This window comes from Callospermophilus lateralis, chromosome 3, assembly GCF_048772815.1.
Source record: "Callospermophilus lateralis isolate mCalLat2 chromosome 3, mCalLat2.hap1, whole genome shotgun sequence".
In the NCBI taxonomy this organism is placed as follows: domain Eukaryota; kingdom Metazoa; phylum Chordata; class Mammalia; order Rodentia; family Sciuridae; genus Callospermophilus; species Callospermophilus lateralis.
In genome coordinates this window covers 48,566,150-48,590,440 of record NC_135307.1, presented here as the reverse complement: position 1 = coordinate 48,590,440, position 24,291 = coordinate 48,566,150, and the positions used below count along the sequence as shown (strand labels likewise).

General features: G+C 32.7%; 1 protein-coding gene across 8 annotated transcripts in view; it reads right to left on the bottom strand.

The window, feature by feature from the left end:
• Mipol1 (mirror-image polydactyly 1) overlaps positions 1 to 24,291 on the bottom strand; it is a 343,144-nt gene that overhangs the window by 98,435 nt on the left and 220,418 nt on the right. For all 8 annotated transcript variants that reach the window (XM_076850214.2, XM_076850223.2, XM_076850217.2 and 5 more), the window contains one exon: positions 7,831 to 7,925. In XM_076850214.2, the coding sequence (XP_076706329.2) occupies positions 7,831 to 7,925 (95 nt within the window). The remainder of the gene's footprint in view (positions 1 to 7,830; positions 7,926 to 24,291) is intronic.

The following is a 24,291-nucleotide window of genomic DNA, read 5'->3' as shown; positions in this document are numbered from 1 at the left end:
AATATTAAGCACAGTATATAACATACAACATATATATGATACCAAATATATAATTATATTCAGTAATTATATTATTGATTACATTATGTTAATTATAAAATATTAGTGATTATAATATTGACTAATATAATAATATATATAAGCTATAAATTATAATTTCCAACATATTTTAATGCACCTCTTGTTGATTTTGTTGAAATATTTGCAGAATTAAAACCTGAGACTTAATGGGTAAGATTCTTCCCTGATGAAGCTGTGTACATTTACACTAATGAAGCTATTGCAAATAGATTTGGCATTTGTCACAGCAATAAGAAGATTCTAATACTTACTGATAGTGCTTTTACAACAAATAAAATTTATGTTAAACCTTCATTTTGTTATTCCCCTCCTGTTAGTTCTTTGTGAGAAAGAATAATTGGTTATGATGGTAAGTTTGGTAACCCACCACTTACTCACTAGCACTTAACTCTAATATTTCCTTTTTTTAGCACTTAAAATATTCTAAACCAAAAGAAGCAAAAAGAACTAAAAAATACATTCCCATATTTCCATAAAATGAAATGGAATGCTTATAGCAACCATAGCTCTTACTCAATTCCAGTAAAAACAAACATTTTGACAAAAAAAGATTTAAAAAAGTAAAATCAGTATCACTAGTTGATAAAATGAAAGGCAAAGTAGAATGAAAGTTATCAGCATATTTTAATCTTCCTCTAAAGCTAACAACTGGGCATATATTCTTCTCTGCTTTGTCTATAGAAAGGTGAAACTCAAGAGTTGAAGGTTACTCTTACTTCCTGGTATTCACATGTGAGCTATATACCGACTCACTCCTGGCTCCAACTAACTGTTCTAGTACTGTGTTTTTCACACCTCATTTTTCTTAATTATTGATAAATAACTTTATTTAATGACAATACACATGCTCATATATGCTTATATATGTATGCTCATGTGTGTGTGTGTGTGTATACACACATATATGTATATACACACACACAAGAAAAAGCATGTGTCCACACACAACAGTTGAAACTGATTTGAATAGCCGGAAGTATTTTTTCCAAGCCTTACTAAGCATAATTTATTATCTATGAAATTGATCTATCTCTATTTTTCTGAAAATTACAGTTTCAACCTTGGCTTTCTTTACATAAAATGGAACTTTTTCTTTTCCTATAAACTAGGAAGCTTTGAGGAAAAAACTAATATCTGTATGTGTGAAATGCATCTCATATAGGGATTTGTAAGCATCAATTGTTCAAGTATGTAAATAGTTTACTTTCATTTAAATAAAATTAAATCAGAATCTGAGCTTCCAGGAAATTTAAGCACAGTTATTTTTGGAAACTTCCTCTCCTTGCTAGAGTTGTACACATGGTAAACTAATAACATACAATTTACCATTTTAATCATTTTTAAGTGTATATTTCAGTAGCCATACATACATTCACAATGTTGCCCAACTATCACCACTATTCGTTTCCAGAATATTTTCCTCATCGTAAACAATTTACACAATTCCCTACCTTCCTCTTCCCCTAGTTCCTGGTAACCTCTATTATTCTTTTTATATATATGAATTAGTCTATTAGGGTACTTTATATACATGAAATCATAGCATATTTGTCTTTTTGATCATACTTATTTCACTTAGCATACTTTCCAGGATTCATGAATGCTGTATCAGAATTTTATTTTTAAAAATTTTTTGAAATTTATTTTATTTAACTTTTATTTTCATTACAATTCTTAATAAACATTTATACCACTCATATCTCTGTTTGTATATAAGATATGTTGACATGCAATTCAAGTCTTCATACATGTACTTTGTATAATGATGACTATCACATTCCACCATCCTTGCTAATCCTCTTTCCCCTCCGTTCCCTCCCACCCCTCTTCCCTATTTAGAATTAATCTAATCCTCCCATGCTCTTACTCCCTACCCCACTATGAGTCACCCCCCCTTATATCAGAGAAAACATTTGTTTTTTGGGGATTGGCTAACTTCACTTAGCATTATCTTCTCCAATGCCATCCATTTACCTGCAAATACCATGATTTTGTTCTTTCTTAATGCTGGGTAATATTCTATTGTGTATAAATGCCACATTTTTTAATCCATTCATCCACTGAAGGACATCTAGGTTGGCTCCACAGTTCAGCTATTTGAATTGTGCTGCTATAAACATTGATGTGGCTGTGTCCCTGTAGTATGCTGTTTTTAAGTCCTTTGGGTATAGTCTGGGAGGTGGAATAGCTGGGTCAAACGGTAGTTCCATTCCCAGATTTCCAAGGAAACTCCATACTGCTTTCCAAATTGGCTGCACCAATTTGCAGTCCCACCAGCAATGTATGAATGTACGTTTTTCCCCACATCCTCGCCAACACTTGTTGTTTGTCTTCATAATAGCTGCCATTCTGATTGAAGTGAGATAATATCTTAGAGTAGTTCTGATTTGCAATTCTGATTGCTAGAGATGATGAGCATTTTTTTCATATATTTGTTGATTGATTTTATATCCTCTTCTGAGAAGTGTCTGTTCAGGTCCTTGGCCCATTTATTGATTGGGTTATTTGGGTTTTTTTGGTGCTTAGCTTCTTGAGTTCTTTATATACCCTAGAGATTAGTGCTCTATCTGATGTGTGAGGGATAAAAATTTGCTCCCAGGAAGTAGGCTCTCTGTTCACCTCACAGATTGTTTCTTTTGCTGAGAAAAAACTTTTTAGTTTGAATCCATCCCATATATTGACTCTTGTTTTTAATTCTTGTGCTACAGGAGTCTTATTAAGGAAGTTGGGGCCTAATCCCACATGATGAAGATTAGGGCAGAATTTCATTTTTTAGTCTGAATATTTCAATTTACACACACACCCATTTACATCACATTTTGTTTACCCATTTATTTGTTAATGAATACCTGGGTTACTTCTAACTTTTGGCTATTGTGAATAATGCTCCTGTGAACATCTGTTTGAATTTTGTTTTCAATTCTTTTGAGTATATCCTTAGAAGCAGAATTGCTGGATCATGTGATAATTCTGTTTTTGAACTTTGAGAAACCATCAAATTGTTTTCTATAGCAATTGCATCATTTTACATTTCCACCATCAAGCCACAACAGTTCTCTGTACCTTTTTGTTTTGATAAGACACATGAATTTTTCTGGAAGATGAACTTATGTTACCCACATTTTTCTTGGGTGTCTATCATACATTTTTCTGTGCATCCACACTGTCAGATTTCCTCTGATACATCTATCTATCTATCTATCTATCTATCTATCTATCTATCTATCTGTCTGTCTGTCTGTCATTCTTGTATTTCAATATGAAGATTTTATTTATTTTTAGGTCATTTTCTATTTTCACCCTTAATAAGGAGCAACTCACATATATCAATATTTTTAGAGATGATACCTAAGTGAATATTCAATGTTTTACATCTTGTGACCCTCACCTCTTCTCATATTAATTATCCACTTCCAAAGCAATGCCTTAAACATCATCATTGCTCAGAACTGAGTACTTTACTTCTGAGATTATTTTTTTGTACCCAGGATTACTGAACCCAGAGATACCACTGAGCTCCATCCCAGCCCTTTTCATTTATTTTTATTTTGAGACAAAGCCTTAGTTTCTTGGGCCTTGATAAGTTTCTAAGGCTGGCCTCAAACTTTCGATCCTCTGGCCTCAGGCTCTTGAATTGCTGGGATTACAGGTGTGTACCACCACACCTGGCCACTTCTGAGATTTTAAATAGCAATGTTCTTGACCTGACTATTACCTCCTATCCCTTCAGGTCTTGAATTTTCTTAGTCCTATTATATTTATTCTGTAATCTCCTTAAGATTTATGGTATCTTGATACTTCCTTTTATTTCTCAGTATACATGTCCCTTCAACTTTATTTTCTGACCTATTTAGCTTAGAAAATCATTTATCATTCCAACAACATTTTTTGCTAGTACCCTCCAATCTTCTCTATTCTCTATCATTTTCCCCTTATAATTTGGAATCCTAAGACAGTTCAATCCTTTGCCTTTTTTACTGTTATACAAGGGTACTTGAATGTGGCATCCATCCCTAGCTGAGTCCTCAGGATTGTTTGACTTGGCTCCTTTTTCTCCCTGCTGACCTTTTGTGGTGCTGGGGATTGAACCCAGAGCCTGTACATACTAGGCAAATGTTCTACCACCGGACTACATTACATCCCCAGCCCTTGACTTGATTTTTTTTTTTTCCCCCATATTCAGTTCTCTCTCCCATTCTGAACTTGAGTGGTTATTCTAACCCTATCATTCCTGGCAGGGCCTCCTGACCGCTCATCTTCAGAAGCTCACATCAATCTCTATTTTTTGAAGCCTCAAATTTATTTACACTCTGTTATTCTTACCTCTTTTACTCCTATTTATGATTACAAGTTGGCCATCTTCCTGTTCAACATAAACTCTTCTGCAAATACTCATAAGTCTCTTTCTTTCCACCTTCTCCAGAGTCTGTTCAATAACACTCTTATGGGCTCCTTTCAATCAACAATACAAATTCAAGAATTTGCCACTTTTCAAAACTAGAAAAAGAAAATCACTAACCTTCCTTCCTTTCTTCTCAACTGTCATTATTATATTTTTTATTCAAGTTTCTTCAAGGATTATGCCATTGTCCAAATTGCCATACTTCTTTACCTATTGTTTCTCTTCAATTTACTGAGAACTGTTTCTTTTATATTTAATTCTCCAATGAAACTTTTTTTGTGTGGAAGTCACTAATGACCACCAAATATCAAACACAAAGGATACTTTTAATTCTTATCTAATACAACTATTTAGTAGTATTTTACTTTTTTTTTTCTTTTTGGAAATCTTCCCTTAGTTTTAGTAATTTTACACTCATTAATTCTCCTACTGTTTAGAAGAAATCATGTTGATGTAAATAGAAAAAAAAGGCCTCTGAAAACAAATATTCTAGCTTCATACTTTTCAAAATAATTGAGTGATCTGCAACTCAGCAATGAGAAGGAGCCTTAAGAACTGGCATCTTAGTTTTGTTTTGTTTTTTTTTTTTTTTGAGGAAATAATGTCAGTTCATGCAAGATTATCATACATCTGTTAAAATTCTTAGACACTGTCATTTTATCAACAGAGCACCTGCTGTCCTATCTCACAAGGGTAGCAGAGAAGTTTCCATAAAAATTATTCATAAAAATGGAGTGAATATGCTACCTCCCACACTGTAACACCAATAGGCAATAATCATATGACGCTGATATAAGCCTTTGTGTGTGTGTGTGTGTGTGTGTGTGTGTATGTGTGTGTATGTGTGTGTGTGTGTGATAAAACCTGGGGGTCCTCAATCACTGAACCATGTCCCTAACTCTTGATTTATTTTGAGACAGAGTCTTGCAATGTAGGCTGGCCTCAAGCTCCTGAATAGGATTATAGGTGTGCACCACCAGGCCTGGCTCATAAGTCTTAATAAAGGGTTAATCATGTATCCTTTTAGTATTTTACTGAGACCCTAATTTAATACAGCTAACAAACATGCATTTGAAACACTAGCTCTAAAACTTGGCTGCACATGAAAATTTCTAGGAGCTTTAAAACACACCTATACCTGATGTAATAAGCCCAGGTTGTGCAGGGAGGGCATCAGGATCTGGATTTTTAGAGGTTCCTCAGGTGATTCTAACAGTAGTTAACAGTTGAGAATCACTGGTATAAAGAGAGAAAAGACTATAATATTCATTTAACAGTTAAAAAAAAAAAGGAATGAATATATTCATTCATTATTGGAGTTTGCCTACCTGCCCACCTGAATACTCATCTATAGCCACTGATGGTAACTGCAAAAACAAATGATTTCCCACAGTCAGTGACAAACTAAATGGCTTAAAACAACTGAAATTTAATGTGACACAGTTCTGGACAAACTGGTCTAAAATCAGGTGTCAGCAGGGCTATACTCTTTCTAATGGCTCTAAACGGGAATCCTTCCTTTGCCTTTCCTAGTGTTTAGAGTTTTCTGGTAATCCTTGGCATTTATTGGCTTATAGATGCATCACTTCAGTCACATAGCCATCTTGTCTGTCTGTCTGTCTGTCTGTCTCTCTCTCTCTCTCTCTCTTTTTGTTACCAGAGATTGAACCCAGGGATGCTTAACTACTGAGCCACATTCCCAGCCCTTTTTAATTTTTTTTTAGAGACAGAGCCTCCCTGAGTTGTGTAGGCCCTTGCTAAGTTGCTGAGGCTGGCTTTGAACTCCAGATCCTCTTGCCTCAGCCTTTCAAGCTGCTGTGTTTACAGGGGTGTGCCGCCACCCCTGGCTCTGTGTTACTTAATATTGTCTTTCTCTCTTGTCTTTTTTCTCGTTTGGTACTGTGGATTGAACATGGGGCATTCTACCACTGAGCCCTTTTTAAATTTTATTTTGAGATAGGGTCTCAATAAATTGCTGAGTCTGGCCTTAAATTTGAGATCCTCCTGCCTCAGCCTCCAGAATCACTGGGATTTTAGGTGATAACTATTATGCAGAGCCAGATTGCTCCCCTGGCCAGCCCCTGCTTTTTTAAAAAAGCATGCCAGTCAGATTAGGATTCATCCTAATGACCCCATTTTAATTTGACTGCTCTGTAAAGACCCTATTTCAAAATGAATTTTCAAAACATTTTGAGTACTGGAGGTTAGAGTTCAGCATACCTGTTTTGGAGGTGACACATTCAATCCATAACAACCAACTGCTGCAGATGTCATTGACACCTTCAAAGCTGTCATATACTTTTCATGTCATATACTTAAGTATTTGCAGTTATATAAAAATACCATTCACAGTCATTAGATGTGCTACTAGAAGTGACTATTTAATGCATTTGTAATGATGACATTTAGCAATATTGTATTGTAAAAACTTCATAATTGTATTCCAGTAAAACTGATTTTGATTTAGTTGCATTTATCAACATTAAGAAGAGGTTCAAATTAATAACAAAAATAACTTTCAGTACAACTTCAGTTAGTGAATTCACATTTCAGACTTGAGGTTATTTTTAATATTAGTAGTTGAAAAATCTGTAGGGCATCAGTGTTTTCAAACTTTTTTCCTAAACCATGATTTACTGGGAGAACACATATTTTGCATATAACCCAATATATAATCTTATCCCTCTCTTCACATACAAAAAACTGACACAAAAATAAAACAGTATTTATTCTTACTATACAGGATACAATCTGACATTTTCTATTCTATTTCTTTTTATTAACAATGCTATGGCTCAGTGGTAGTGCACTTGCCTAGCATGTATGAGGCATTGGGTTTGATTCTCAGCACCACATATAAATAAATTTAAGAAGAAAAGCCAGTTTTGACTTTTTGAATTAGTTTTACAACTACTGGAATATAAACTTAATTAAATCAGTCAAAAATCCTTTAGAGACATTTCTTTAGAAACTTCTCATAAGTATATTATAATAGTTGAAAAGTTACTATGACTACTACTGACATAGTATTTAAAAAACATATATTACCTTAGAGGTGGCATTTAGATGGGTAAATAGTTCAATAGCTAACAAGGTTTCATTTAGACATCTAGTAATAAGTTATGTAAATTTTATGATTTTGATGGGAGTTTAAACTTTACCAAATGCAGGAAGGAAAAGAGGTAGAATGATGAATATTTTTGGCTAAATATTTTTAAAGTTACAAAAATGCTTTGACTGTGTAATTTTTAATTTTACTTAAGTATCTCCTCATTCACTATTGTGAAATTAGGTAGGAACATTTCCCAAACAATATTTATTTAAGCCCAAGTGAAAAAGAATTTTACCTGTAGTAAACTCGTAGTGTCTGGATTTCTTCTTCCAATTTTTTGTACTGTTCAACGGCAGCTTCTCTGGCTTCTTGCATTGATAACAACTTTGCCTGTAAATAGTTAACATTTTAAAAATTTCATTATTAATTTTGTGGTGTTAAAATACAGTAATACAGTATGAATAGAGGTCTTACATTTCTGGGAGCTGAAAAACTTATCAATATTTTTATTAGTGTCTTAATTTCACAGAAAATGATTAAAATGTATTAATAGTAGAAATACCAAAGACATGAACAGTAAATTATGAACTTTGCTCATTACTAAACTTCTACTTTATTTTATCTGTATCATCAGATATATGCCCTTCTGCAATGTTTAACTTTATACACAGAATTCAGAATGTTGTACATGGGTGCAGAGCAATATCTAGGGTAGAGATAAGCACAATGGGTGTTTCACATACAAATTGAATGTGGCTTCACTGCCTAATCACATTAGATTTTCTTTTAACTTTATTAATAGTAAAGCTCAGAAAATTCTAAATATGTTGCCAAGCCATCTTTGATATTTAATGTAGAAAAAAATACCTGACATATCTGATTCTTACAGAAATGATTTAACCTTTTCAATTCCTTTTTGTTAGGTGAAAAAAAAAATCCCTAAAAGGCAAATGTTAGCATTTTTGAATGCTAGAGATTTCAAATTAAATTTATTTTAACTGATAACTTGAAAACATAAAAATTATTCTAATTAAGTAATGTGATGTTTAAATACATGTGTATATTGTATGATGTTTAAATCAGGTTAAACTCTAACTCCTCAAACAGTTATCATTTCCTTATGGTGAAAACTTCAGATATATATATTTTTAGTTTTTTTGAAATGTATTGTTATCTATAGTGTTTTTGATAGGGTTAAAAACAGTAATTTCAAAACCTTTTGCTGTCTTTTCACCATCTTTCACACTAGATTTTAAGAAATGCCAAAAGGGTTTTCAGCATAGTTTTTTAAATATAGCACCAGTAAGCAGATTTTAGTATTATTAATTTGAGATTAAATTTGCATGAAAAGATTGTTTTTTACCCAAAATGTTGTTTGATAGATAACACAAAGCAATCTTATTGTCACAAACCTCACAAACTACATCAATGCCAATACTTAAAAATAATTGAAAGTTTCAAGTGGAGTTATAGAATGTTGCTGAATCCATTGTGATTTCGGTGGGATTATTTTCTTGCATAAGAATGCAGTCATAAGAAAAATAAAAAATCCTAATTATAGAAAAATTAATTAGTGTAATGAAAGTGAACAATAGATAATGCCATTTTTCTATTTTAATAATGGAGAATTATAAAAATGTGCAGCAGTTTTGATATTTGCATATAAAGTTTAGGCACAAGATATTAATTTGTTCTCTATCTGGGCTAATAAATTCTAACAAAGGGTTCTCTTTGTAATTAAACTTAAGATGTTTGAATGCCTACTTTAACATGGCGTATTCCATAATTATAGATGAAACACTCTAACAAATAAGGAAAAATCTTTTAAAATAAAAAAGTAGGATTTTTTAAGTTGTACATGGACACAATACCTTTATTTTTTTAAGTTTATTTTTATGTGGTGCAGAGATTGGACTCAGTGCCTCACACATGCAAGGCAAGCATTCTACTGCTGGGCTACAACCCCAACCCAAGTAGTTGTTTTTGACATCAATAATTAACCACTTCCCCAATTTTCATTGTACCCTAAAATATGGACTGTAATGGTACTTTGGAAGGCACAGATACTCACTATGACTAACAGCAAGTTAAGAAGAATCACACAAAAAAGGTCACATTGCATTCAGTTCAATAAAAATTCAAATATCCTGTTGCTTGTATTTAAAATACATCAGATAATAGTCAGGTAACAGAAACTTTGAAAAATATGCCAGTGCTAAATACTTTAGGTGATTATTCTGATTTTTTTTAAACTGATAGTTCTGCAAAGAATAAACACAAAAAACTAAAACCAAACAAAAAAAGCAATGTTCTTGTAGGTAAATACCAAAATGTAGATCTTTGCTTAGAAACTTCCATAATGAAAATGGATTGTGAGAACTTAAATTTCTCATGCTTAAGGAAATATCGAACATTTCCCTTTCACTCCCACATTTAGTTGGCAATGAAGATGCAGTGTTGCTTCATAAACAATTCAATTTCTTATTCTCAATGTCTAATTTTCTCTCTACACTCTGGTGACTATGTCAAGGTTATTATAAACTTTCTGGCTTCAAATCTCCTTACTTTATCTGGTCATGCTGTCTTTGGGGGAAAATCTCCTTACTTAATGGCACAGGGCTACTACTTCAGACCTAGCAGCTAGGATGAACTTCATTCGTATTACCTCAGATAAAAGATCCAGGTTGTCTCATCAGAGTACTCCATCCCACTATCCCAGATGAAAACTGATTCCTGATGACATCATCTGTACTCTTAGAGCTATATATGCTAGAAGACAGACGCAGATCTACTTCTTAGACTTCCTGGGTAAGTAAATCCTTTTTGTTTCAGAGCGGGACATTGTGTTAGTGAAGTTTGAATTGAATGTCTATTACATGGAGCATTAAAAACTAATTTTAAAGTGCAGTTTACTTCTATTGTATTTCCTAGATTCTTCATTAACATAATTCCATCACACTATAAGTAAAAAAAATGAATTTTATTTCAAAATATTAAGGAAATTAGCAAATAATATTTTTCCTTTTTTTTTGAGCATACCATTCCCATTTTTTGGCAATTTCTTCTATAAAAACTGCATGCTATCATTTAGGTACATACTCACATAATTAAATGCATACAGTAAATAAAAATAATGAAACTTAGGGTAAGAGAATGTTCAATGTAAAGTAAGTCTCCCACTTCCAATCTTCAGTACTACATATCCTCTCTAGTGAGATTGCCAGTTACCTTTTTGTTGTGTTTCCTTCAAGAGATATTCTATACATTTACAAACAGAAACTGCCATATTTGTGTTTTTGTAAATAAATACATCCATTTATAAAACTGAAAAATTGACAGCATAGATAATGCCATTTTTGGCATTATCTTGCTTTAAGTTTTTTAGAAATTTTCTATTTTGCTTTAAATTGAAAAAAAATCAATCATCCTGTCCCACAAAATCACATCACCAGTCATATCTACTTCCTTCCCTCACAGACATAAAGTAAAACATCTCTGTGAGTTGGGGTTCATCATTTTCAAGAATATTTTATACTTTACTACAGAGTTATATCCTTACAGATATTGTATCTTTATGTATTCATGGACAATTGTTTTTTTTGGTCAGTTATTCATATTGATACATGTATCTTTTCCTATAGTGTTTTTTATACATACACTGGATCCCTACTGGATCTAGCTAAGAATCAACAACCTTGTTGTGCATTTGAAAGTTTCCTCTAGCTTTCAAGACACCAGTTTCAGTGCTAACCTGAATTCCATTCTATGCTTACTTCCTAGTTTTTCATTTAATTTTCAATCCAGACACACATGTATGTTTACTTGCTTTCAGTTTCTGCCTGGCTCATTCTATTCTCTGTGGATCCATGAACATTAAGCTTTGATATGTTCACTTTAACCAGGCTTCTGTCATTTACTGCCAGAAAAAGACACAGGCTTAATTATTCAGTTTTGTGTTCTCTGACCTAATGCTCTAAATTCTGACATCACTATGTTAATGTTCCATTTCTAAATCTATAAGTCTTCACAGTTGTAATTGTGCACACAACCTATTTGACCACAACTCCTGAATGTGGTCCCTTGGATACTGTTTAATCCACACAGGCTACTAATAACAGTTTATATATTACAGGACTTATTCCCACCCAAAGCAACTCTTTGGCCTTTTCAAGACACTAAATCCTAAAATATAAGTTTCTATATTAGCAGGCAAAGACAAAGATGAAACTTTGAAAGCAGCAAAAGATAAAGGGCACATCATATAAAAGGAATCCTCAATAAGATTAACAGCAGATTTCATATAAGAAAATATGAAACCCAGGGGCAATTGGATAGCAAATCCAATGTGATGAAAGAAAACACCCCACATCCTTGCCAACACTTGTTATCTTTAGTATTTTGGATAATAGCCACTTTTTTGGTATTTATTTATTCATTAATTTTTTTCTTTTATTAGTGCATTATAGTTATATATAATATTTGGGTTCATTTTGGCAAAATTATAAATACATGGAATTTGATTTTCTCCATTTCCCTGGATGATAGCCAATTTTAGTGGGGTACGGTAAGCTCTCATTGTGGTTTTTAATTTGCATTTTTCTGATGATTAGTAAATTTTTTTTTGTATATACCTCCAGGCCATTTGTGTGTCTTCTTTTGAGAAATGTCTATTGCCCATTTTAAATTCAGTTATTTATTTAATTTTTTTTTGCTATTGAGTTTTGGAGCCCTTAAATATTGTAGATATCGACCTCCTCAGATGTATAGTTTGTTTTTCACTTTTAGTGTCCAATGTAACTTACTTGTTAAGCCATATGTGAAATGTTTGTCTTGAACCACTTCTTTGTGCATGAATTTAGACTGTGGAGGGTTTCTTTTCCTTTTACTTCTAAGTTGGATGTACTCTATCTCAAAAAATGCTATCATGGCCTTAAGTTTGTTGCTAGTTAGGTGTTAGATGTCTAGCCCCAAAGACTTCTTTTCTACACCATTTTTTTAAAAAAAATATATATATTAGATATATATAATAAAGTTATATATATATATATATATATATATATATATATATATATATTAGATGTTGATGGACCTTTATTGTTTTTATTTGTTTGTAGTACTGAGAATCAAACCCAGTGCCTCACACATGCTAGGCAAGAGTGCTACCACTGAGCTACAACCCCAGCCCCTACACTTTTATACATATATATTTAGTTGTAGAAGAACACAATACCTTTTTTAAAATTTATTTTTATGTAGTTCTGAGGATGAAACCAAGTAACTCACATATGCAAGGCAAGCGCTCTACCCCTGAGCCACAACCCCAGCCATTTTCTACACTTTGAAAGTCACTTTCTAATATATGCAAAACCACTGACTACCACAGTGGCTTCACTAAAACTCTATTCTTCACTTGATAAGACTTGCTTTTTAATATCTAGAAAAAAAGATTAATTGTGTAGTATTTATGGTCTCCAGAAATATATATTAAATTATTAAATTTTCATCTCCTATGCCATACTACCTGTTCGTGAGGTCACTTCCTCAAGAAAAAAAATATGCAGGAAAACACTAAACATTTCAATCAAAACATGGGTTCCTAGGCTGGGGGTACAGCTGAGTGGTAGAGAAGTGTTGCTTAACATGTGGCTTCCTCAAAAAAACCCACTCTCCTTTCTCATGGCAGAGTACATTCCTTTCACTAAGCTCTCTGGTACTACCTAAGAACATGAGCACACAGAGAAAATTAAATTCTTATTTAAACTCAAGAAGCAAACATTTCCCAAAATGACAATATTCCCCTCCTTTTCACTTGAGTCGTAAACATTTCTCTACATGCCAGTGCCCTTGTATTTAGTTAGAATTTTAGCCAGCAGTATTTTGTTTATTTGTTCAGGATCATGTATGTTTTTTCATTACATCTATAGTACACTTCATCACCTGAACACCTGCTGAACTAAAGTTGTCTTGCCAGCAAAAAATTTTGAAATTATGCAATCTGCAATTCAGTCCATGGCAAGCACTTGGGTAGAATTTCTTCTATACCTTTCAACATCAATTTAAGCACTGCTTGCATAGAAATATTGCCAACTGAAAAGTTAGTGAAGCAAGTTTAATCAAGTAAATCTGACTATCATTTTAGCTAAGAACTTCTCAGATGCTCATATTAAATAAGTACCAAAATCAATGTCTATCAAATTAACCATAACATTATTCTAAATTTTTTTCTGAATGTGGTGAAAGCAAAATCAGTATGATAATGTGATCATTAATTAATGAGCACATTTTTTATCCATCAAAAATATTTTATGCATATAGGCTTTAAAAAACATGATTATGAAAACAACTACTGAACAAACTTAGCCATAACTGAAAAAGTATATTCTTAAAGGAAAACATTTCAATCAATTATATTTTACATGCCAATTTTTAAAATAGACAAACAATTTTGACATGTACATATTAATATGTAACTAGCAAACTCAGAAGTATAAAAAGCATAAACATAAAGCTCAATAAGCAAAGCTGTATGAAATATATTTGACTGAAACTGCTCATAATTAAGTATACTGAAAGTATTCAAATAAAAGAACTATTAATTTTTAAGTCTTTCATCTGTGAAATAAGTTTTATTCAGGTGTCTTCAGTGCAAACCCATAAATTTCTTACTCATTTGTTATAAAAAGCAAAAAGAAGCAAAGATATCTGAATTAAAGGCAACTTTTTAAAAAGATCAAATCACATTATAAAGAAAAACAGACTAAGCAAGATTTCATAAATATGCCAAAGGTTTCTTAAATACTTGTAAGTTGATATTAAATAACTGAGCTAAATTCTTACAGAGATGGATAGCTTAAATAGTTTTAACCAAAGGAAGAGGACTTGCTACACCTGACTTCATTCATGTTAATCAACATATGCAGAAATTTAAACAAAAATCATGCATTTGAATGTGGAAATTATTTGGGAGTTGTGCCTAAGCATGTGAAAAGCATAAGAAAAAAGAATTCCGTTTCCTTTTGGATGCTTGAGACAACAGCAACACAGCCTAGGGCACACTGCTGCAGATTTTAACAGTTGTATGGAACTACTCAAAATGCTTTTGATCCATTTTATCTTGCAAGTTAGCAAAGAAATGTTGCAATAAGAAACACCAACAAAGATCTGAAAAAGTTAAGCTCTGGATTACCATATTGTGTTCTCCTGCCATTCAATGCTTCATACAAAGGCAGTGGTGTTCAAAGTAAGAAAAAAAAAAAGTGGGGGGAGAGAGAGAAAAGAGAAACTGGTCTCAGAAAGTGCAAAGCACAAAGTAAATAATATTCTTCTACATCCCTTCTTTTTCACAGATTGGATGTTAAAAGAGTTGCAGCAATTAGGCTTTTGTTAATTACCAGCTGTTGAAACAGATGTGTTGACTATCCTTATTAGTTAACAGCTGGGTGAGAAGAACAATTGATGCTCCCTAAAACCAACAGCCAGCTGCTCTGCAGTAATTATCTCCAATTAATAATACAGGTGATAACAGCAAAAAGCTCCTATGTCTCTTTCAATAACTTTGGCAGTTTCATAAGTATGGCTTTATTATTACACGGTAATACAGAATACATTTATTACAACAAGTAAGGTTGATGTATTAAGAGTCGCATTAACTTTATGGTAGTTTCCATTATGCAATTTCTGGAGAGAGAATCAGACAAGTGCTAAAAGTAGAAGCAGACATTCTGTACGCTTTTATTTATCATATTTCAAATGTCACTGCCAACTCATTTCTCTAGAACTAACAATAATAGCTAAGCACTTAAGTTCTTTGAAAGAGAGAAGCATAACTAAAATCTGTTCTTTTTGATTTCCAGGTGTTTTCACTGATCGTGTTTTATATTCAGTTCACTGAAGCAATATATTTTCTCTTGGTATGCCTAAATATCAGTGTCTTGTTCCCTAGCTTATATTTCCTAGGTGACTGGTAGAAGCAATTTTACCAAACCCAAAAATAATTTACCTCTGAGCAGTAAACATTTCATGTATACAAAGAGATCAGCAAAACAAATAAGCAAGCAGGAAAACAAGAAAGAAAAACATTTTATTTTGTAGAACTACTTTATGATATATAACATTTAAGTTTCTAATTATGATAAAGTAAAAAAGAAATATCATAATAAACCATACAAATAAAATAGCAATGATTATATTCTAAAATCACTTTTAATATTTCCTATTTTTAAATATTCATATTAAAACTTCATTTATGCAACAGAAAGGGGAGGAATTGGGGAATGAAAATTGATCAAATCATGTTATGTGCATGATTTAAGAAGCATAACAAAAGAGAAGCAGGTACATCAGTATTTCACAATGAATCCCACTATTACATTTAACTATAATGTAACAATAAAAAAATCTTAAAAAGCTTCATTTACATGAATGTACATTAAAATAAAGATTTAAACAGACATGGTAAATCATCTCTGTCTATGAAAGAGGTATCTGCAAGAATTTACAACCATATCTATTCACTAATTAGAGAACACTTACAGACACTGCCTTTCTGAAAACAAGGATTAGAGCTGGATGAATACACCCCTTTCACAAACCTTCCTCAAGTCTCTGTTGGGTCATCATAAGCAGCTTGTTCTTTCAACATTAAATAGAAAAGTCTACTGATTATTAGTTCTGAGTGCCTCAGTTAGGCAATAGGACAATTAATACGAACAGAAACTTTAAATAACATGTAAATAAAACATTTCACCACAAGAGGCTGTAATAAAAAATAGTGAACAAAGATGAACTTTCTAAAGCAATATTATTTAGGTTGCCACTTGGGTAATATGAATGTCTGATACAAAAAATATTAGTTAGAAACCCTCTCACCTCATTCTATGTAATTGTGGTTTCTAAAGCAGGAATTTCAACATTTATATAATTATAAAACAAGAGTGATAAGTACATCGTCACTCCCCGCCCCCTGCCAAAAGTTATTCATCTCTATGAATAAAACTTCCCATGAGAATCTGTAATATCTAAGATTCTGTAATTTACAGGGAATCCCCTGATGTATGGGAGCTAACAAAATGTGTAAATAGAGGAAAAATCTGTTAGCCTTGAGGTTTGAAAGTCTCTATTAGGCTACAGAATTATTCTGATTTCGCAGTTCTGAGACTTAGTTTCTCAGAATAACAACAGCAAGGGCAAGGCAAATATCTTCTGCCCTGACATTGGGCAGCTGTCCTTTCCTTCATCACAAAGCATATCTGAGAAGTACACAAGCAACATGGCAGTGGGTCATACTTTTCTCTTCTCTGTGGAATGGAACAGGTTGTAGTTACCATCTTACAAGCCTACCAAGTCATAATTGTGCAGGTAGGCATGGTTACTACTGAAGCAAGAGGGCTGCTGCCCTCTCATCATTGTATCCAATGTGGAGATAAGGCAGAAGTCAAATCTGTTTTGAAGCCACAGTTCCTAAATTCGTTGCTGTTTAAAAATAAGCCAAGAAATTTACATACTCTCCGTTCTGCAAAAAAATTTACCAATATGTAGTGAACATCTATCTGACTGTTATACTCAGTTGCTTTAAAAGCATTGCTGTTTTTTTCTGAAGTTTAAAAATACTTGGGCCTAGCCTAGATTAGGACTCAAATATTCAGAGGTGCTTTCAATAGGCAGTACCTGAGATATACCCTTTTCGCACCAATTTCAATACATTTCAAATTAAGAACTTCATAAGATGGCTTAATTACCTGGTATAAACATCTGCATTTTCTCATCTATAAAATATGTGCCAACTGTTCATCATGTCTCTTCAGTCTTGATCATGACAGACTCATAAACATTCTCATGGTTAAATCTTTTGCACTGTTTTCCTATGCTTCATTTTACCTTATGCAATAAATCTATTATAGCATTCATCTAATTTTTTCTGAATTTTTTGGTATATGTATCTCCTCAGTAGATGTTAAATTTCTTATCCTCCTTTTGTATTTACAGAATGTAGTATATAAGATCTAATTAGACATTTTAAATAAATAAATATAGATACTTTTAAATCAGGAAGAAAGCTTTGTCTAAAAATTGTTCAGGGTTGTGAATGAAGCTCAGTGGCACAGTACTTGCATAGCATGTAAGAGACCCTGAGTTTGGTCCCCAGAACCGCAGGGGGAAAAAAAAATTATGGATGGAACTACCATCATGTAGCGCAAAGTGGGACTCAAAAAGTCAAGGGTTGCATATTCTCTCATATGTGTAAGTTAGAGAGAAAAAACTACTTTAAGATGGGACCTCATAAATATAAAACGGAGACCATAGAGTGGACAATTGGGATCATGGGGAGGAAGAGGGTAGGGATAGGGGGATTGAAATTGATTAAATCATGGTATGTGCATGTATGAATACATCACAATGAATCTTATTATGTGTAATCATAATGCACTAATAAAATTTTTTTAAAAATCCTAAAATAACTATGGTGATATAGATTAGTTCTTCTTCCTATCATCTCCATCAACCAAGTCGAGCTCCCAGAAACAACTGTTTATACTTTTCAGCTTTTTCTTTGGGTATTCCTTCTGTATGTCTATATCATCTGCTTATATCCTTATAATCAGAATTATGAATTGTAGAATTGGCTTTTGGTTATGATATCTGAGGGCTTAGCTCTTTTTAATCAATTCCTCCTGATTTTTCTTCCTATCTTTATTGTCTCAATTTAGGATGTCTGTCTAACTATATCAAAATTCTTGAAAAAAAAGTTCACATTACTATGATTATAAAAATAAAATTTTATAAGTCATAAGTGTGTAATATCACATATTATAAAGACAGGACTTCTTAAGGTAGGTTACAACAGCATCTATGTCCCTATGAATAGGAAAATCTGTTTTTTTTTTAACTGAAATAAACAACATGACTTTACTCAGTCTCATATTCAAGACACTAATTCCAGTTTTAAAGCATCTTATAATTGATGTATCGAATAAATAAAGGAAAAACTTTGAAAACAAACACAAGATTTTTAAAAAACATCCTCCACCCATATCACCTATCTCTTAAATTTATTTGGAATACTTAAAAAATGTAGTTCCATGCCATCTTTTGGACTTTTCTAATTATATGTAATGTATTTTGAATATTCTTTCTTATACATCACAGTTAAAATTATCATTGTTTATATTTATAAATTTTGAGATATGCTACCACTATGGTTTTGCTATGGGTTGAGTGTGTTCCTCACAGTTTCATGTGCTCAAAGCTTGGTCCCCTATGTAACAGTCCTGAGGTAGTGGGCCACTAAGAGATGTGGGGATGCTATCTCAGAAGAGATTAACGTACTTCTCACCAGACTGACTTAGTTCCTGTGAAGTGGGTTATTATAAAGCAAGGCCTCCTTATGATGTTGACCCCTTCAAGTACTGAATAGCTAGTTCCCTTTCTGCTTCTCAGCCATGTGGTGATACAGCCCGGGAGGCCCTTGCTAAATGCCGGTGCCACGTTGTTTGGAATTTCCAACAACCAGAATTGTGGGCCAAATAAATCTCTTTTCTTTATACATTACCTCAGATATTTTACTTAACCAACACAAAATGGACTAAGACAACTACCTTTCACTTATTTTTATACAATGTCCCTCTCTCTTTGGAGATTTGTTTCAATTTTCTTTTGGCTGTTATGCTTCTCTAAGTAATTCCCAGAAAATAAATAGGTTCTTTTTAACTTTTACTTGTTAAAAAAACAAGTCTTTGTTTTGTTCTCCTGTATACATGCTATTTTGTCCAGATATAGGAGCCTTAGATTTAAGTATTTTCCTCTGAAATTCACATAGTTGCACTATTTTGCTTTCCAGTGTTGCAGGTAAGAATGTGATACCAGTGTAAAGCTATTCTTTTGCAAATAATCAGTTTTATGCAATTTCATAACAAATGTTATAAAGATATAACATTTTCTCTTTATTATCAGCATAATGCCATTTACCTAGCTATGCCTATAAATTTAGCATGTTTATATAAAATTGCATAAGCAATAGGTAATTAAAAAATTTACTCAGTTGTTCTAATAACTCAGTTTTCTTTAGTGCAAGTGAGTTTTCTTCTATTGCTTCTTTGAGTATTGTTTCTTTTAATTTGCCTCTAAACTGAGACCTGTCTTCTACATATTAGGTTTTCATTTCACTCCATTTTCTTGAATTTCTTCTTAGTGTTTTTCCCTTTGCTGTTCTAAATCACTAATTAGATTTTTTCCTGATCATTTTGTTATTCAAATCACATGCTATATTTTTTTACCTACTGTATTTTTGTCTTTTCTGATTACTCCTTCAAAATATTTTTGATTCTCCTTGTTTTGAAAATTTCCTCTCCTTTCAATAAAACATATTCAATTGAAATTGTCATCTTTCACCAGTAAAGGAAAGGGTACAGGGAGAATGAGAAGGGGAGAAAAAGGGAAGGTAATAAATTGGAACAAATTATATTCCATTCTTATGTCAAACCCCAATATTATGTATAACTGTAACGCACTAATAAAAATTTTTAAGAAGGTAAAATTTTAGTGACAACATCATATATTGGTGATTTTAAGTATGTGGTCACATTTAATTGCATCATAGCTATAGTTAGACTCCATGCATTTTCATGAGTTAATTAAATCAATAAACTCATATAACATAAATAAAGATGGAAGAAATGTGCTTTTTTCCATGAAGCAATCGTTTCTCTAAATTATGAACTATGCCTATGTTTATTCTCTTTTTCTCATGTCTATTCATATCAGATGGTATAGATTCTTTCAGTATATTTGAAAATAGTCATATTTGGGATAGTGATGATGAGAAACAGTGAGTAGTAAGCAGTTTCTTCATTAGGCAGACTGGCAAATTTCTCTAAGGCACATTCATTAGCTGGACAGTTTTAACTTTTTCCAGGTTCTAATAGGACCTTCCAAAGCTTAGGGAATGATGGCAAAACCGGCTTTTATTCCATTGTTTCTGTCTATGTTATTCATTGAAACTTTCAAAAGTTCTATTTTGTTTTATGTCTGTACAAGTAGCAAGTACTCCACCATTTGTATCACAATACTGACTCCATAGGACATTAGTACTGGTAGCATAAAGTGATTATGGAGCTTTGTACTATCTGTATCATGAGCTGCAGTACCAGTATCTTCAAATATTAAGCGTATATGTTATGCTTTGAAGTTAAAATTTTCTAAATTAAACTCATTCGTTTCCACAAACCAAATAAATTTCTCAATGTCACTCTGTCAGTGTCATCATTTCCCCTGAAGTTATCTTAAACTTCCCCTTCCTTTCTCATATCCAGTAAGTGAAGTCTTGCTACTTATCTCAAAATATCTTACCTTATTCTCTATTCCTACTATTTTTACTCAAGAAAGTCCCAATCTTCTTTACTTCATTCATAGAATAATAGGCTTCAAGTCAGTCTTTCCTGCCTTCCTATGCCTGAGTAATTGCATTAAAACCATTAGATTACTTTCTCCATTTCATATTATCAAATCATATATATTGCCACTCTTTCATACACAAATCTTCAGAGCATATCTACTCTCCATTTCACCCATAGTAATCTTTGTCTCTTTTTCAAAAGCTCACTGTACTTTTCAACATCAGTTATTCACAGGGTGACAAATCATTCTTGGAAATACCTTCATGGGATGTAGAGTCCCAGTTTTTGGCAACGGAGGCAGATATTGGGGGGAAAAGTCTAAGTCTATATGACAGTCAAAATCATAGAGTCAAAAAAATACCTCACTGGTTTTAGTGTCTCTGGATATAGTATATTTACCAACTTTCTGCAGTGCCACTTTTCCCCCTGAGCACTAATGTCAGCATCCACAATTTATGGGTCACTCATTGTTGCAGCACTCCTAGTGTCACCTTAAGTACATTGTAAATGTAAAATTTGATCTTTGAATTTCTCTGTAGATGAACTGCTGTGCTTTGTATTGGTTTAATTTTTAACATTGTGAATACCATGATGTGCTTTGTAAGTGTCCAGATAATGAAAATGAGAATGATGACAACAGGATGTCCAGCATAACTCAGACATCACCAAAAATGAAGGCAAGATGAAAGGACACATGCAAGTGGTTTAGGGAGATAAATAACCAAAACAAAATATCCTACAAACAATGACAAAAAGAATTTGGGACTGGGAATATGGAAACGGATATGTAAAAACATGTACAAAGATTGAATCTTTGGGTTTATAATGAGACAGGAAAGTATTTCTAAACCAATCAAGGTCTGTTTTTCGTTTTTTTTTTTTTGTTTGTTTGTTTGTTTTAGTGGTATTGTTTTGTTTTCTCTCTCAAAATGATACAATTATTGGAGCTGCTGAATTAGTTTGGGCATTCCACAAGGAAAAAAAAAACATTGTTATATAATTCCCTTGACTGTTCTACCAAACCGAGTAAAGATACAGTATCTTACTCAGGTTGCAACTAAAATGTCTTCCTAGATAAACAACAACAAAGGAAATCTTGATGGGAGATATACTGGCACTTAACACCGTACAACTGATTATGTTAATACTAAATAGCAATCCTGATTTTCATAGTACATCAAGTGATGTGTCAAATTATAGCAACAAGGAATGGGGTTATAGGTTAGTGGCAGAGTTCTTGCCTAGCATGTGTGAGGCACTGGCTTCGATCCTCAGCACTACATAAAACTAAACAAATAAAATAAAGGCAGGCTGTCCATCTACAGCTACAAAAAAAATTATAACAACAAAAAATGTACCTTCTACCTACCAATATAAAAAATGGGGTTTTAAATAATCTTGTTGATTTCTATTTAAGTTTTAATAAAACTGTAGAAGACAAAAAATAACTGTTGATATCTTTTTCAAATCCAAAGTAGACTCTACTCATTTATGTGGATTTTTGGAAAACAAAAGCAAAGTTTTTTTTTTATATTTATTTTTTTAGTTGTAGTTGGATATAATACCTTTATTTTATTTATTTATTTTTATGTGGTACTGAGGATCGAACCCAGGGCCTCGCATGTGCTAGGCGAGCGCTCTACTGCTGAGCCGCAACACCAGCCCCAAAAGCAAAGGTTTGGCAGTATCCATTCAATCTAAAAATTCCTTCTCAAAGAAAATTATAAGATCTTACATACATACTCAATATCTTGCACGTTTTGTACACTGTACTTTAAGAAAGGGTGTGATTTTCTTACCTGTAATATTGAGGTTTCAACAACGAAAGTTTTTGGTCACTTTTCAATTTCTAGAAAATGTGCAAAATTAATGATATTTTTTACTTTTTAGAAATAAAAGAAGATAGCCTCCTTAAATATGTCACCATGAAAGATATTAAAAATTTAGCCTGAAAGAAAATCACATTTTCAAAGTACAGAGGAAAAAAAGAATATCCTTGAAATTGGAAACACATCAAAGGAAAGAAATTTCTATGCTTTTTTTCTAAGTCTGCATAATGATGATGATCATTGATAAAACCATAAGGAACCTAGATGCAAAAAAAGAGAATGATTTGCTTGAGTTGTAGCCTGCAATAAATACCCAAACAGTAAATAAAATAAAAATAAAATAACGTTGTCTTTTTTTTTTTTTTTAAAGTAAGACTATTTAAGAACTCAAAGAAATGCTACCCAAAAAGTACAGTATATTGGTTTCTAGGGCTGCTGGAACAAAATACCAGAAATTGAGTGGCTTAAGACAATCGGAATTTATTCTCTTATATTTCTGAATGCCAGATGTTCAAAATCAAGGTGTTGGCAAGGTTGGTTCCTTCTGGAAGCTCTGAGAGAAAAATCTATTCCATGGCTCTTTCCTAGCTTTGCACAGTTGCCAATAACTCTTTGGCATTCCTTGGACATATCACTTCAGTCTCTGTATTCATTGTCCCATGGTTTTCTTTCCTGTGCCTTCTATGTCTGTGTATAAATGCCCCTCTTTTAAGAACATCATTCACTTAATTACAACTCAGCCTAATTCAGAATAATCTCACATTAACGTGACTACATACACCTGCAAAGACCCTATTTCCAAACAGTCACTTCATAGGTACAGGGATTAAGACTTGAACATATGTTTTTGGGGGACATAATTTATCCATTACATGCAATCAAGTTGAAGAAAGCTTTCTCAATTTCTTAAGTAAACTAGAAACTACTTAGAATCCAATTTCAATTTCATAAATTCAAATTACTTCTCTGCTCAATTGATGCTGGAAATGCCTTTAACTGAATTCAACATCCATTCATGATAAAATATTTCAGCAAATTAGTGAGAATAGAACTTACTCATTGTGATAAAAGGCATCTACCAAGACCAGAGCTTGCCTCATATTTAAGGGTGATAGGATAAATACTTTTCCTCAGATCTGGAAACAAGGCAATGATGTCTGCTCTTGTTCCACCTAGAACAATGTGGAAAGAAAAGCAAATAAAAGGCATACGAAAGGAAGAAACTAAAAGGTCTCTTGTAGATTACACGATTATCTATAAAAATTCCAAGGAATCTTTAGAAAAGCAATCATGGGGACAGGGGGAAGCAATCACAGAAATTCTAATAAGTGAGTCCCTCAAAGATGAGGAATACACAATAGACCAAAACACTGTATTTCTATATACTAGCAATGTATGATTGGAGACCTACATTAAAAATTACATTACTATTTGTAATCCTGCCAAAATATCAACTATTTAAGTGTAAAGATAACAAAATACGTTTTCTACATCTGTGTAATTGAAATTATAGAATATGTATTGAAAATAAATACC